General features: G+C 44.0%; 1 protein-coding gene across 3 annotated transcripts in view; it reads right to left on the bottom strand.

Annotated features, from left to right (window-relative positions):
• itga7 (integrin, alpha 7) overlaps positions 1-15,873 on the bottom strand; it is a 28,127-nt gene extending 12,254 nt beyond the window's left edge. For 2 of the 3 annotated variants that reach the window (XR_005121665.2, XM_037490913.2), the window contains exons 1-5: positions 15,385-15,873; positions 5,490-5,617; positions 5,068-5,147; positions 4,700-4,955; positions 3,435-3,566 (exon numbers count right to left, since the gene is read on the bottom strand). Coding sequence is in view for 2 of the 3 variants with exons in the window: in XM_037490913.2 (XP_037346810.2) it covers positions 3,435-3,566; positions 4,700-4,955; positions 5,068-5,147; positions 5,490-5,617; positions 15,385-15,602 (814 nt within the window). In the remaining variant the exon portion in view is untranslated. Of the gene's footprint in view, positions 1-2,643; positions 2,752-3,434; positions 3,567-4,699; positions 4,956-5,067; positions 5,148-5,489; positions 5,618-15,384 lie in introns of all 3 variants that reach the window. The other variant, XM_037490914.2, reaches the window with a different exon arrangement.
• Between the last annotated feature and the right edge of the window lie 1,060 nt (positions 15,874-16,933).

The raw sequence follows: 16,933 nt of genomic DNA on the forward strand, positions 1-16,933 counted from the left end.
ATCAGGCAGAGCAAGGGTTGTAACAAGGGGAAGGGGGAGGGATCGTGTGAGTGTGTGTGTGTGTGTGTGTGTGTGTGTGTGTGTGTGTGTGTGTGCTTGCTTCATAACAAGCCCTGTGTTTAAATATTCTCATCAAGATGTGAAAATGGCACATGGTCATATCAAACATTTCACCTGAACACAAGCAACCGCATGCATTTGCTTCCCTGGTTTCAGAGCGTGCAGATGGTGTGAATTAATCAATCAGGACATGAGTAAACATGCAGGGGGGAGACACAACAGAGACAAACTGAGAGCAGCTCCATGGTGGCAGGTGAGGAATGCAACAGTCCTGTAAAAACCAAGGCAGGGAGACAAAAGGTGCTGCTTTTCGCACACAGGCTGGCTTTTAACACACAGGCTCGCTGCAAGGCCGTCTCTATAAAGCTAAATGGGGAATGAAAGCTTTAGCTGGCAAAAGGGTTGTTAAAGGGGCTCTGCACCCTGTTTCTGGACCACCTTTACAGTATTTGCCCTGTAATTTATATATATATATATATACATGTTTTTCATTGTTAATGGTTTTGTGTGGTATATCTGCCTTCCAGGCTATGTTTTATATTTTTTCTGATATATTTATGCTTATTACTGTTTGATCCTGTTTGAATTAAAATGACTGCACTTGCTTGTACATTTTCTGTGTGCAGCTAGAACTGCATTTCAAGCTCAACATCAAACCTCACGGTTTAGTTTGACTTATTTGCTCTGTTTGAAATAGGTGGGATCTATATGTTTTAACAAAATGCATTGTGCAGGATTGAATTGCAAATAATGTACATTAAACGGTCTGTCTAGTTTCCTATGCAAAGTGCCCAGTGTGCAGTTATAAATTACTCTGCGTTTCTATTCACATAAGTGAGGATATCACCCTAACAATACATTTTATTATTTTATTATCTTATTCTCTGTACATTCTCAGAATGCCGGTCATTTTGAAATTGTAAGGTTCGTCTCATGTATAATCTCTTGCATCATATTTAGTGGCAACAGCTTAATACAATGTGCTTTCTTAGTGTCTATTGCAACAATTTATTTATATTTTTTCAATCTAATTGTTTTTTCTTTTTATTCTGTTTTAACCCCTTTATCGGGTAGTTTTGTCAAATAAAAACTGCAAGATGGTATGAACATGAAAACCAAATACATTTTAAATTAAAATGTTGTTCCACCCAGCTTTGACTTAATGCTCCATTTTGCCGAATAATAAAGACATTCCTTCTATTCTCTGCAGGATTTTTATCTGGCCTTGATAGAGGTAAAAAGGACGCATGCGTTCATTCAGCGCCGCTCTCTGTGTTTGTCATGTATGTAAGAACCTAATAGAACAACTACAATCCTGCAACAAATCTGGATTTGATGATGAACTACAAGACTGTTCCTGTCATTTTAAGTAAGCATGCAGGTGGGGCATATCATCTGGGTAGGATCAATGGAAGCATGTGAGTTATAAATGAAGGCCAAAAAGGTCATGTGGGAATTAGTGTTGTCAAGGAGACGGCTCAATGTGGAGAGCGGGAGGGTAAGCAGACTCGGAGGTATGTGAATGAAGAGATTTATGGCAGATCCACACACTAAAGCAATAACTGGAACAAATCACTAAAACAGCTTGTGTTAGGAGAGCGAGGCGCCGTTACACATGGACCCTACATGCCAAGAGATTCATAACAAAAACAGACCTAGGAACACCACTTTGGTCCAGCTAATAATCTCAAAAACTACCTCATACTGTAGATTGCTATGGACTTTTGAGCAGAAATTGATGAACCCCAGAGGGACTTTGGTATTCTCCTAACTTTCTCTCTACTGCCACCAGCAAGTCAACGTTTTCCATTAAATATCTCTACATCTATTGACTGATTGCAATAAAATTCTGCATAGATATGAAACATTAATGTGTGAACAACTATCACAAGGAAATTGGTTAAGCACATTCATGATGAATTGTACTTTGGTAATCCTTAGGATTGTTGATACCAACATGAGTTAGAAATATTCAGCTGTCCATTACTTTGGAGTACGACCTTTCTTAGAGCTAGCATAGGTTAACATTTATTATACAGTATTAAAATGGTTAACAAGGTAAATGTTATACCAGCTACACATCAGCAACGTTACCATTGTCAACAAGTTAATTGAACCTTTTTTATCAGTAAATCGATTTTGTAAAACTATGTCAACCGACCAGAAGACCACCACCACCTGCAAAGTTTTGTACCAACACACACACACACACATGCAGACTGACTCAATAGACTACAGACGACAGAAGTCTACAGACAAATCTGGACAGAACAGACAAACACGCCGCTGCTATTCAAAGAGGCAACCATCTCCTTGCTACTTTTGAGCTAGAAGCTGAAACCGACAAATAAAAAAAATAAATTTAAATTAAATTAAATATAATTAAATTAAAATCAAAAGTTTGGGATGGCTGTCTCTTTTAAACAGTGCAGGTGATACAGTCCCATTTAGTACATAGATTACACTCAACAAATCTATCTGGAATTAGCAGAGAGGATTAAGACGAAGACACAGGAGAAAGACGGGTCTACTTCCACTACAAGCCCAGTCCGATCCAAACAAAAACCCCTCACGCCAACAAACCTAAGTAGCTATTATGAGCTACATCCTCAAACGCTGTGGGCCGGCTGGATGGCTCCAGAGTTTTGTACAGCAGTGCATCTTCAACGGGGCTAGCCATGAACAAGAGCCCTATGGCCCAGGACCAGGAGGAGAGGAGAGAGACAAAGACAGGGGTACGAGTGTAGGAGGGAGGTGATGGGGTGGTGAAATGGTGAGGGAAGGGTGGGAGTGAAAATAGAAGGGAAAAGAAAGGGAGGTGCAGGTGAGACAGGCTGTGATTGATTGGGGTTTTGTCTTCGTGGTGCCACAGCGGTCCTGTAAAACCTGGTGGAGGGACGGCGTTCCCGGCTCAGACTGCCCTTCGACTGGTCACCCTCTTTTAAGTCTTGTTGTCATGTACCTTGTTTTAGGACGAGGGCGGTACATGGAATGAAGATGACCTCTTTAATTGGTCATTTATTTTTGGAGAATATTTCCTAGCCAAACTTTAAGCAAACGCCGGCACCATAGGAGTTCACGGCAGGCTACAGAAATCTCTTGAGATTCACATGGGAACACGTTCAATTTGTTGGAGGCGGAGTAAGATCCAGATTCAAGGCGCTGTGAGTCCGACACAGACAGGCTCATCCGGAGATATTCCACAGGGAATGAGCCGTTGGAGGCATTTTGGCAGCTGCTACTGTTGCTAGCTGCTGTGGTGTTGGCAGCCATGTTGGCGAGCAGCCTGAGCCGGCGATGTCCCCCCTCCGCTGTCCGGCCCTCTCTTTCTCTCCTGTGCGCAGGCAGCAGTGAGCAGGGAGGGCGAATCCTACCCAGGTAACTGTGGTAGGGCACAGGGATGAGCTGGGCATTGAGCTGTTTCTGATCTGCCACCTCGTAGGGCCCGTCGTCATAGAAACCGAGGTCCAGCAGAGTCTGGTTAAGGAGCTGGACGCGCATCTCACCTGGAAGGGAAAACGGTGAAGGCACAGCAAAGCGACAAAGCACACACGGCTGTCATCGGGGCACAAACACTTGCATTACCTGCTGCATGCATGCGCTACTACTTACTGTACTTCTTCTAAGTACTCTGTGTACAATCTTCGCAGTGTACCATACTTTTAGAGTGGCACGTCAACATTTTATAATAGCAGGAAATTATATAACGCACCTGCAACATTGGACGTCATCAAACAAAGACTTTGCCGGAAAACTCAAAGATACACCTTGAAAAATGGACAGCGTGCTTTTTCTCAAAATGACTTATCTTTCAGGTTGTTACAGAGATATTTCACTACCACTTTCACAATGCATTTCATTTTTGAGGCTTTGCATTACAAGTGAGAAGGGTTTATTGACAGCACACTCAAAATACCTCGACTGGAACTACAAATTAAAAGAATATATATATATATATATATACATACTTATATATTGGTTAACATTTAATTCAGAATGCAAATTGTATACATTAAATATAAGTGTTAATCCCATGAGGCTGAAAAAATGAATCAATCCAATAGGTCTTATAACCTGATACATCTTAGCAATTTCTTTGATTAAGTGCATGTCACGGCTCTGTATAATGTCTGTGCCCAATCACGAGATTGGTTTATAAATCACTTTGATTTTTTAAAATCCAAAACTGAATTGCAGTGTTAATTGTATCGATTCAGCTTACATGAGTTAGTTCTTCAATAGGTTACATTCACTGCAACAATATTTATTTATGTCCAGTAAAATACGTAGAAGTGCTCAATAATAAGCAATCAAAGAAAAAATACATTTTAACGGTGACGCACTAATGATTGCAAAGGGAGGTTTCAGGGGGGGGGGGTAGTGAATACAAAATGGGGAATTTAATTGAATTCATATCATAAAGCCTGCAGGATGTGAACCCTATGCATTTGTGTAGCTGACTACATTTAGCATTTTCTAAAAAGATCTAAACATTAAAAAAAGACCACATCATCTTACCAGATGAAAAAAAGTAAAACTCTACTTCTTTCGGCTGTCACCCAGTGCCCCAAAAATAAATAGGAAGTAACATGTTGGCCTTTTCGTGGGCTCGCTTGCGTCATCCAACCATGTGCCGTACCTTTCCAGTTGTAAGTCCCCGGAGCCCCAAACAGTATGAAGTTGTTGTCTGGGCTGAAGCTGGCGGAGAACCCCTGCTGACAGAAGCCGAACTGCTCGTGTCCCTGCGGCCGACCCTCGCAGAACTTCCACTCCCCCCCGTCCAGGTCGTCCCGCTCGGTCAGATCCTCACTCAGAACGTAGCAGCGGCCGATGGGGTCGCGAGTCTCTGACGGTCTGCCCACGCGCTGCCTGAGCTCGTACAGGTGAGCGCAGGTCTGGTGAGGGACAGGATTCGGGTTTACTTGGGATTATTTCATATTCCGCGAGCACATGAGTTAGAACCACATCTCCCTTCCTGTGGCCAGACATTTCCCGGCCCCCACTTACCACCACTTTCCCTCCGATCCCCTGACTCTTGACGGTGACTCCCAGCCACTGGTTGTCTTTGCTCTCTCTTTCCAGATCCACTGAGGAGGGGGGTGGAAACAAAGCTTATGTGACAAAACAGTCAAATAAAGTCAAGGATGAACTCCATAATAAAGTTATGGTAGTCTTATTGGCAACTTTTGTTATGACCAATTGATCTGCCGAATATTACTGAATGAATCAGGAAATCATTTGGGCGATAAATAATACGTTATTCATAGCTTATAATTTAACTTGTATAAAATGGTTGTTTCATCTGACAAATAGTTGAAACCCCCAAAGTATTAAGTTCGCTATAAAAAAAACCTGTGAGAAACAAGAATATAAGCAAATATTCAAGCTTGGGAATTGCTTGATTGGTATTTCGGCTGGACTTCACTCACCATCTCCATCAATGTCCACCCTCTCACAGTCGTACTCCTCCGGTGTGATTGGACACCTGAACAAGGCTCCGGGCCGGCTTCCCTTCAACAGTCCCTGCCCCGCTGCCTGCGGCGCCCCCACCAGGATCCTGAGACCACATTACAATGAATTTAATCGTGACACTTATTACAGTATAGGAGAGTGAATGTTACAGCAGCGTGTCATAGGTTCATGAAAGAAACTAAACATCTCATCGAGTCTCCGAGTGAAAGCTCTGAATCAAGCTCTCGGTCCACTTCCAAGCAGACTTTTTTGTAAAAACATCTGCCTGACATGGAAAATGGGTAATTTTCTTCGCCTGATAAGAGCCAAAGGTGTGAAAGCACCCCTGGTACCTCCATATAAAAGCTAGGTTTATGTGATTGAACACTATCGTCAACACTGTAACCACACATTCCAGCCTCAGCTAACCTCAGCCACCATTAACGTAAAGTACAAACAACTGCACTTCAGGTTCTCTAAATCCTGCTGGGACCGGCTACAGTAAAACATGTTAAACTCGACACTTTACGTTGATTCAAAGCAGCTCTGTGGCATCTACATTTACCGCATCCTGTTTGCGCAAACGGCTTATCACAGGCCATCTTTTCGCTATCAGAGCGAGGGAAAAAGTTTTATTCCGCATGCGGTGGGCGATGATATTTCGGGGGCCAGTGTCACTGACCTCTGCCTTATTAGGAGCGGCTGATTCGGGCCGGGATGCTATTTAAAAACCTGAACGTTGAGCCACATTCCGCCCAACACTGTCAGCCATGGCATAGGCATGGAGGCGAGACGTGGGGAAACACAGGCAGAGACCAGGGAATAAAGAGGGCATTGTAGAGGACGGGGGGGGGGGATCAACGGTAAACTCAAATTTTAACACTGACTGAGGAAAAAAATTAGCAGTCTGTGTGAAAGGTTCCCATCCCCAGCCCACCACATATCTACCTTGTTATTAGAGTTATCTCTGAGACAAAAAATATAGTGGAGCAAGCTGATAGCGCCACATGAGAAGTAAGAGAAGTAGACACTTATTACTTTACTAATAATTAAGAATGTTGCTCGATACAGTTTAGTTAGTTTTGTCTCATCCCAACGTCGTACTCATTTCACGTGTTGACAATCGCCCTTGTCTCGTTCCAGTGAAACAAAAGAACCTCGGGCCTCGGCTTTTATCCTCGCCATAATGACGCACTGACACTAAAACTACCAACTACAAAAAAACACCCAGACCGCCAGACAGCTGCGTTGCCTATTTTCACCTCTCCCCTGACAGGGGCTTCTGTTGAGGCGCAGTCGCATGCCTCCGGGATGTTTCCCTATACCTTAATGAGTGAACCCCCCCCCCCGCATGCGATGGGAAACAACACCTGCCTACACACCAACGGAGGCCCACATGAGAAAGATTGAGCAAACGGATGTTAAACAAGAGGAAGAACACTTCGCTGGGTGGATAAGATCTGATCCCTCTCACAGGCTCAACATTCCGAGGGAGCGCTGGTTTACGTTGAGGAGTTGAGGTGATACCCATCGCCCCCCCCTCTACCCATCCCCCCTACATGCACAGACACACTGGCAGGTGTCAGGGTGTAAGGTGGGAGGTCTGGGGAGCCGTTGAACTACCAGAGAGAGTCGGCCCCTATGTGGCTTAACATTGCATTGAGCCAACAGACTGATTTACATGACTCTCCGGGGAGGGGAAGCCCTCACAAGACATTTCTCCATAAACCGTCCTGCTATCGTCCTCCGAGACAACTTTGAAATGTGGCTGTGAGATAAGAAACATCTGTACCTTTTTGTGTTCACCTGACCTCGGTCAATGCCGATGGCACATACCTTACTGGCATAAGTCTAATCATTTTTTGCCAAATACAACGCCTCTATAAGGTCAAAGACAAAAAAAAAGAATATTTTCCAACATTAACAATTAAAGTTTAGAAAATAATCATTGGTTACCGCCCTTTTTAACTTTTGGGTTATTCATTAGTCATTCCCTTCATCGTACACTAGTAATAAAAAGCGTCTTTTTAAAAAGAAATAGCAGCCCTGAACATTTTTAAGTGTGAATCTTCTTGCAAGAAGCTCAGTAATTGAGTCAGTCAGAGCTGAATAATCCCCAGCACGCAGACACACGCGGATAAGATGTCAGGATGAGTAATGCTGCTTCACTCACCTCATTTTCAGGATTGAGTCAGAGAATCCGATCTTCCTACCCAATGCCGAGCTCATGTTTATATAAACCCATATTTGACACGGTGAGTGTGTGTGTGTGTGTGTGTGTGTGTGTGTGTGTGTGTGTGTGTGTGTGTGTGTGTGTGTGTGTGTGTGTGTGTGTGTGTGTGTGTGTGTGTGTGTGTGTAACATGAGTGGTTGTAGGTATGTTTTGCCGCTGCAGTCTGAGCAGGTATCAGGCTGTGAAATACCCACATGGATCCAGACCTCACAGCATTGTGTGTGTGTGTGTGTGTGTGTTCCAGGTTGTATTCACAGATCAGATAACCTTTGTTACAATTTAATACTGCAGTTTGTCATTAGAGGAATTGTATAAAATGAATAACCTTTAGTTAACGGTCAATGATAATCCCTCCTCGACATTGAAAGGGCGGGTTTATGGCGTAACATTTTTTTCACTTCGTGTTTCCATGCCATCCTTTGCTAATTGGCACAGGGCCTGATGACGGTACAGAGCCATGGCCCAATTAAAAAACAATAAAAACGTCCAAAAAGCCTGAAATTGTGATTCATTACCCCATCCTCCACGGTCAAAGAAATTATACAGATTTTTCAAGCTAATTATCACAGATACAAGACAGTCACAGCCAGCATCCCAGATACACAACACTCGGACCCATGTGTTCATTGAGGGGAGCATGTGCAGTGACCCCAGCACTCTCCACGATCCTGTCCACCCCTCCCCCATCTAAACCACGTCCATACACACAATCCCATCCTCCTTCACTCCTCCCCCCTCTCTCGGGAGTCACATCCCTGCATTCAGCTTCCCATTCAGGCAGATTGAGGGTGATAGACAGAACGGGGAACAATCCATCACACGTGTGACCAAGGTTCAAGCCAGCATCCTTTCTCTGAATATCAACTGAGAAACAACAAAATGGCAAACCATTTTATCTTAAAAACCACCATATAACGATTCGCTAAAAAATCCCATGTAGTCAATGCGCATGTGTGTTGTCGCAGGTTGCGTACTAAATCACTTTGACTCACTTTCCTCTGACTTTATGTTGAAAATAAGGCTGACTTTAGTTTGTTACCAAAATCAATCAGTAAAAGCATCATGTAAACACCAACAAACAAGACACAAGATGGGTATTTTGTAATCCAGAGAGTTTGTTGCACTTCTACTGAAAAAGGAGAGATGTGAGAGAGAGATTAAAGACTGGGCAGCAGATCAGACATACATGTGATGACCACGCAAGCTCAATTTCTGAAAGGCCTAATTGTGAATGCACATCCTCCCAAATATGTGCTCGAGGGGCCAGAGGCTTATTCGACCATTTGAAGCACAACAGAAACAGCTTTTTTAAAATGCAACTTTTCCCTGCAATATTCTAGGGAAGATTCCAAGTAAGTAAGTTAGCAAACCAATAAACCAACCCTAAAAATGTATAATATTTTCTTTGCGGACCAATTTATCTGATCTCTCCTAATCTGCCTGCCCACACACTTGTGACATCTGTCCATAGGATAGCAGGCCCTTGCTGTATAGGCAGTGGCTCTACACGAGCAGCATGGGGCCCCTGGAGGCCTCCTGTTACCCTCAAGCAAGACTGTGACCTCTGACCTGGAAATACAAACACACACACACACACATATACATACTATAAACATGCAAAGGAAAACACGGCAGGCATGGAGACAGTAACTGAGGCATGAGTGTAAAAAATGCACATGTGCAGATACAGCAAACAACAGAAGGCTGTGCAACAACCGTGTGAACTACGGATCAGCACTGTGACCGGTCCGACGACTCATCATAAAACAAAACCGTTTCAGTAAAATGCCCGCTTTCACACCTGACTTTTGCTGATGACAAAATGACAGCTGAGAATGAGGTGACCAAGCGGTGAATCACCGTGTCTTTAATATCTCCACTCTCTCACAGTCTGGGCACGGGAGGAAAAAGGGGATTGGGTAATGCTCGATGAATGGCAAAAAGAGAGACAGAAACAGCTGCCAGGGCATGAGAAATAACCTTTGGGATATTGTGGTTCCCTGCCCACGGACGTGACTCAACTTCCTGCTTAAATGATTTGTTCAAGGACAATCACAAGGGCGGTTTATCTCACTTCAAAACAAACAAAAAACACTGGAACTTGTATCCACCGAAAGTGTATTTTAGGAAGGCGAATGGTACCAACACTATGCTCTCTCTTCAGTGGACAACAGTAACCACTTCCTCAGTCCCAATGCATCTTAACCCCTCAGATCACCACCTGCCCCACTGATCAATACGTGAACCTATCCAGGGAATGATCGGCCCTTAGGTCCGAAGTGTAAAGAGGACGTCCCCTCCTTTTCCTGTCGTATCACACTCCTACGTCTATTGATCGGTTTCTGATCCTCTGACTCCATTTGGATGGCTCCTGCTTTCCTTTTCTTGCCATCCGTCCGTCTTTATGGAAGGACTGAGACAGGCAGCAGGCAACGGGTGAAAAGCAGATATAATCATGTTCATAATGCATGTGACAATAACACAACTCAACATAATGTACCTGAAGAGGCACATGTAAAATCCAAAAGGAATTCCTTTTACACATGATTACAAAGTAGCTGCTACTATTCACTTCTTCTTTCCTTCTACATTAGCAAGATAACAAAAAGTAATCTGACGTCATCGGTGAGGTCTTTTAATTTAACTGCGGACTGGTATGATTTAGTTTGATTCATTGTACGATCTTAATGTTTTATAATTTGAGGTTTATTGTTTTATTTTTGTATAATGTCATTTAAAATCCTCTTATTTTTTCATATCGGTTAACATAATGTTGTCGGATAATATTTCATAAAACCTGACATTTGGTCAAAAACAGTTATATATGGCGGTTAATGAAAAAACAATAACTAGATTGTTTTTCAATCTCCACACACATAAGCTTATGTTTCTTAAACAGACTCACTTGAATCCGACACAAGATGCCACAAATGACAACATGTGCTAACATTAGTGAGGCTCTTCAACCCATAAATGTTTGGGGAAATTAAAAAGGACAAGCAGGTGACTGTGATAACGCAAAGCGCAGCTACATAAAGATAATAACGTTAAAGCAATTAGACGGTTTGCAAACACTTTACTGTGGGATGAATCAGCGAGTCATTTTTAATAAATGCATACAAAGGGCTGCACAACTCTCGTTACATCCTCTTCCTGTCTGCTTTTCACGGCTTCTCTCCGATCACGGTTCTGTATCGGTTCCCAGGAGTGGCCCCATCAGCAGATTGATTAAACTGACGCTTTATCAGAGTTAACCGGAATGGACACACACGCGCACACACACACACATATTTAATCTTCAGGGAGGCCTTCCATGATTTATTCCTCCCCGCAGCTCCCGTCCCCATCAGCCCCTCCCCCACATACAGACCAAACCATATTCATAGTCAACCCGGGCAATGCTTTAACCAATGAGTTACATTGCCAACATTTTATCTGCACCTCCACCCCGATCGAAGTTGCATGTTTGCCTCCTGACTCTGCAGATTGTCCCACTGAGCACGTGGTCCGCAGAGCAATATTCCTGAGAGCTCTCGGCGAGGCAGCGCTGCTTCCCACCGAGCTTTTGTCCAGGCAGCCCAGCGTGGAGGAATGGGAGAATGGGAGCTAGTGAAAAGCATTAATCGTATGTGTGTGTGTGTGTGTGTGTGTGTGTGTGTGTGTGTGTGTGTGTGTGTGTGTGTGTGTGTGTGTGTGTGTGTGTGTGTGTGTGTGTGTGTGTGTGTCCATTCCCGGGTGCAAAGCACATGCTATATACCCATCGCTCGTTCTGATCTCTCATATGAATAAAGTTCCTACATTTACGAGGCTTTCAGCTGGATGCCCTTGAGGAGGTTTAACAACAGGAGAAATCGAGGGAGCACGAGAAAAATCATGAATTGAATTAGGGAGGGAAAAGGGGGTGCATTCTCAACCCTTAAGCTGAGGCTGAAAAGCGCCCTTAATTTGGCTATTTTAATGCAAATTCACCCCAAGAAATTCTTCATAGTGTTTTCAGTATGTGATGCAGTTATGGTGTGTGTGTTGGATAAAGAAAAGCATACAGGAAGGATTTGACTCATGGAGACCAAAGCCCAAAGCATTTCTCATAAAAATAAAAGCAAGCAACTTAAAGTTCAGAAAAATAAACCATCTCTTTCCTCCAAAAAAAGGTTGCCTTCGACTGACGTAAACCTGCTCAGTGCTGAGTTTCTTATCTTTTGCAAACTAACTGACCATTGCAATCTCTGCAACCTTTTGAAGGTCATCCAAAAATCACTGTTTGTTAAAGCTGTGTTAATCACTCCTTCAGTTCAATGAAAGGTTAAACAGAAAAGTTACGTTTTAGTTTCTTACTCGGCCACCTGAGGCCCCACTGGCCCCCGAGACTCCCACCATGAAGGCGCCAAACGCAGGTCCGTGGTGAACATGAACCTCGCCGCGACATGATGCGTTCCGCTTTCTCCAGTCCGACCCATCCACGCTCTAACGACGGAGTCAACGTATGGATGTGCTGCAACTGAAAACAAAAGTGACAACCTTCGGCATAAACAACATCTACAAGTAGTTTGCTAGTATTATCTAGATACGGGAAATTAAAGCTTCGATCCAAAAACACAACAGGATAGTCAACAATTGGTTTCCGGGAGATTGACAGTGGAGGCATGAAGCTCAGGGGGCTTCCTGTCTTCACCAGGCACTGAACTATTAGCGGAAGCACCTCTCATACGGCCGTATAAATAGCGGACGCACACACATAACTTCGACTCAAATACCCTCTCGTCTCCTCCTCGGTCTGGCATCAAGAAGCCACATTCATTTAGACCGAGGCCTTCAGGACGACAACAACAGCAACAACCAGAAGAGATGATATACTGTAGAAAGTTGAGAATAGGCCCGTGTACATGTAACGGAACAGGACCTCATTATAGCGCATCGGTCAATATGAGATCATCGTGTCACGTGGGGTTGACCTTTGCTGCCATACTCAATTGGAGCGGAGGGTTTTGAGGGCTGAAAAAAAACTGTGAAACTGAACAAAAGGACATTCATTCCATAAGCCCGCCAGCTGTATCTAAAGCGAAACATCCATGCGGCAACATTGTATGATCCGGGCTTTTGAAGAAATACAAAAACAACTCCTGTGCTGCTTTTACAGGAAAATAATTCCAAAAGTCAGTGCAACTCCAGAAAAACCAGAAAACCAGAAAAGGGTGAAACTTTAAAATTCGGAGAGTATGACGAGGTTGATTTCTTTAACATTTTTTTTTTGATACAGCTATGAGTAAGCACCAAACAAAGAATCAAAGCAGTAATATCATGTTGCTCTTTGAATCCAGCACACAATGATACCGGCATCGTACGACCACACGGGACTGTAACCCAAACTCTCCCAATGTAAAGAAAAAATGAGTCAATGGCATTTGATAACAGTGAGGTAGAGCCACGTTGCTTGAATAAAAGAATATCACATGAGCAGAGATGATGGGAGCACCTCTGGAAACTCAACTCCCACATCTGAACAGCAAAAACCCGGAGAGGGCACCACGATGACGCTAATGTACCATTCAGACAGGCAAGATAATTGCTTTGCTGCTTTCTGAATAATACATTTATCCAACCGAGGGTGCATCAAGTCAAAGTGTTTTGAACTCGTACGGTCCCAAAGGGCTGAATGTTTTCAGATTTGAGGTTTCTCTTTACAACAATGGATGTGATCCAATTTGATCCTTCTTACACTCATTATATTTTGTATACTGGACACAGCTCGTATAGACATACAACTTAAAGTATGTATGTGTGTCACATAATAAAGTCTCAACAATGTGAAAAGACATGATGAACCTTCAGTACACATCATTCTCAACAAACTTTATAGAAGTTTTACATTGAGTTTCCTCTCACTGATCGGCACTTTCCGTTTATTCTAACCGTTGCCATAGCAGCGGTCAGGCGGTTATCCCTGAATGTACTTGTTAGAATAGCTAGATAAAAGAGGGTGAGTATTGGACTTAATGTTACATTTCTCAGAAACGCATTACAACTACAAACAAGTTTACGACGCAGGTTTACCCTCCTAAAAAGTCCAACCATCTGAAATTGTATGCATGAGTACACATGAGTATCCCATAAAAATACAGTAGATGTAATGGTTATAAGGTCATCTAGGCAGACAATCGATGTCACAGCATACCGGCACCCGCATTACTCATGCCACTCTATTCCAGTAGGCGCATCACATCAGCACATGGGGGCCACTTTACTGACTGTCTCCTCCTGGCAATAACTACTCTGGCGCAGCATTTTCTCCGTAGGCCCCGGTAGTGAGCGATCCAATACCCGGAGTCCCGGATTTTAAAATAAGTTTTCCGGAATGCTTGTGGACGGTGAGCGTGTTTCACAGGGGCGACACGACTCTCGCCCCCTGAGGGCCTGCATGAATGCCCTGGTCTTACCAGGCGACAGGTTGACTACAGCTCGAGTAAACTGAGGAGCCAACGGTTAAATATATATATATATAGAGCTCCAAAATAGGGACTTGAGTGAAGTATTCGGTGTGTACTCTCTGTTCGGTGCTCATGTATTTTCCATGCCATACATACACACACACATTTTACTTAGGCAGCTCCAGGTCTTGGAGGTTGACAACGTATTTGTACACCATCACAGAAGATAAGATATGTAATAGTAAATATTCTACAATATAACATGCAGAGAGTCCATTTATCAGCAGAACTTTTGTTCATGCTGCCTCTGTACTTGTACTGGAGGGGTTTTTTTTACACTCTGGTAGTGCAAAACACCACTAGTTACTTTTACATTCTTTAGTTTGAAAGTTTTTTTAGGAAGTTTTTGATTGGCCATAATTCCGCCGAATGGATTTGCAGTGGGAAACACAGGCCTCTATCCTATCAATATGTTCACTTGGGCACCTAATCAGATGAAATATTAATCACAACCTCTCCAGTAAGGATAGCTAAATCAAGGCCATCTCATATTCACCGTCACGCTGTGTGCTTTACAGTAAGATTTACAGGCAGCAATGCTGACATCATTTATTCATGATTACCGAAGGACGGGAGCAGGACTTTCAGTCACACTAAGACACGACAGAACAGCTGTTGGCAAACAGCAGAACAGAGAATAAACTTAGCTAACACACACCGCTCCCATGGACACAAATACTACACACAGAGCTTTGCCCCCCCCCCGTGTGTGAAGAACTCAGCATCCGACTCGCTCGGCAAGAAATCTCTCAAGAAGCTTTTTTTTCATCTGGAATCACAGCGAGCTGATTCAGCAGAAGCCTTCTCTCATCCACTCTCCACTTACTGTAAATCACTGTCTACTACCCCCAGAGCTCGGGCTGCTCTGGCGACACATGCTGCATATAGACATGCTGAAACTCCTGCACCAAGCTCAGGGTGAAACAATGATTTTGCAAAACCGAGGAACTGATGCAGCATACAAGTGGTAACTGTAGAAGCCCCACAACCCCTCCAATGTCCCCTTTCAACTGCCCTGATGTGGGAAATGCATGGTATGGTGAACATGTAGCACAAGGAGCAGGTGCAGAATGTATGACATAATGCACATTTAAACCGAAATATGTGAGGTGGACACAGAGGCCACGGACCTCAGTGCCGCATTCACCAACTCACCAGCTCTGAGGCTCGGGGGTCAGCTGCTGGTGAAGCGCTAGAGAGAAACCAAAAAAGGTGCCGTGGTCCCCCAGTTTGTGCAGTGTGTGAGTAGTATCAAGATTAAACCCCCACACAGGGCTTGAAATGGTCAGCAGAGCCCAGAGGAGTGAAGTCCATAGATGAGAGGAGCGAGATGAGAGGTAGACGGCGTTCCCATGTCCCGCCGCGGCTGCCATTGCAGGGTGCGGGGTCCTCAAAGAAGCAGAGCAAGTTCACTCGAAAAGGAGTACAGGGGAGAATCCTTTTGTGGCCCCTGTGAGGGATAAAAGAGGCAAAAAGAGGGGGGTAAATCCCCTCTCCTCTGTGGATGCCCTCCCTTGTGTTTCCAAGCTTCTTTCTCTTGCTGCCTCTCTCTAACGCGCTGCCTCTCAACTCCGTTTGCTGCTGTCAGTCTGAAGAGCGGGCTGTGAAAATGTGGCCGCCACTATGTGTGTGTGTGTGTGTGTGTGTGTGTGTGTGTGTGTTTCTCTCAATGCATGTGCGCCTCCCCCTCCTCTATGGTCAGAGGGAGACAGAGGACAAGTGCCTTGAATAGCCCGCTCACTCCTCCCCCTCCCCTCTCTTTCTCTCTCTCTCTCTCTGTCCCTCCCTCGCTCCCCTCCCTCAGCTGACATCAACACTCAAGGAACTGCTGCCAAAATACCAGGCAAGGTTGTCAAGATACTTGGAGGCTATTGAATAGAGAGAGAGAGGGTGAAAAGACAACAGGCCAGTTTCTCAGTTTGAGTTCACACGGTGCGAGGAGCCTCTCGCGGGTCCCTCGTTGCTGCAGGTGCTCGTGGATCTGAGAAGCATGAAAAGGGGGCGAAAACACCAGGTAGCATCTTTAAAGTTAAAAGCTTGCCTGAAGAAGAAAAATCTTAAGTTTTCTTTTACTTTGAGCACTGACATCTGACTCGGTCGAAATGAACACAGTGGCCCACGAGGCTTCATTACATGCCTTTAGGAAAGGGAGAGTGGTGCTGCAACACACAGCCCACTGTGTTATTTTATTCATTAACTGCAATGAATCATAATATCTCCAAAGACCTTCCACACGAGTAGCTCAAACACGCAGCATAATGCCAGCCCACTAGTTTTATGTCCTCCTACCCACAGCTGATTGGTCTCAAGTCAACCGGTGGGCAGCTGTCAGTGTGTCAGCTCAACTGTTTCACACCATAAACCTCACACACACTGCAACAACGTGAGAAAATGAGATACGATGGCGGGTCACTCTCCCAATTAGGATGGGCTGATGTGATTTTGGATGTAATGCCCTTTTTGGGGGATTTGACTTAAGATTTCAGCCTGTGAGACTTTAAAGGTGAAATTATATATGTTTTTTGTTTCAAATTTCTTTTTTTGGAACTCATACCACCAATTAAAGTGCAAATTAAAGATTTTATATTGATAACGGAGGTTGGAACATACTGCAAGACCACATGAAACATGTAAATGCTCTTCATTTTCTGGAGTATACTACGTGGAGCTTTGCGACTGTGTTTGACAAGTGGCCACTTGATGG

This window comes from Pungitius pungitius, chromosome 8 (assembly GCF_949316345.1).
Source record: "Pungitius pungitius chromosome 8, fPunPun2.1, whole genome shotgun sequence".
NCBI lineage: Eukaryota > Metazoa > Chordata > Actinopteri > Perciformes > Gasterosteidae > Pungitius > Pungitius pungitius.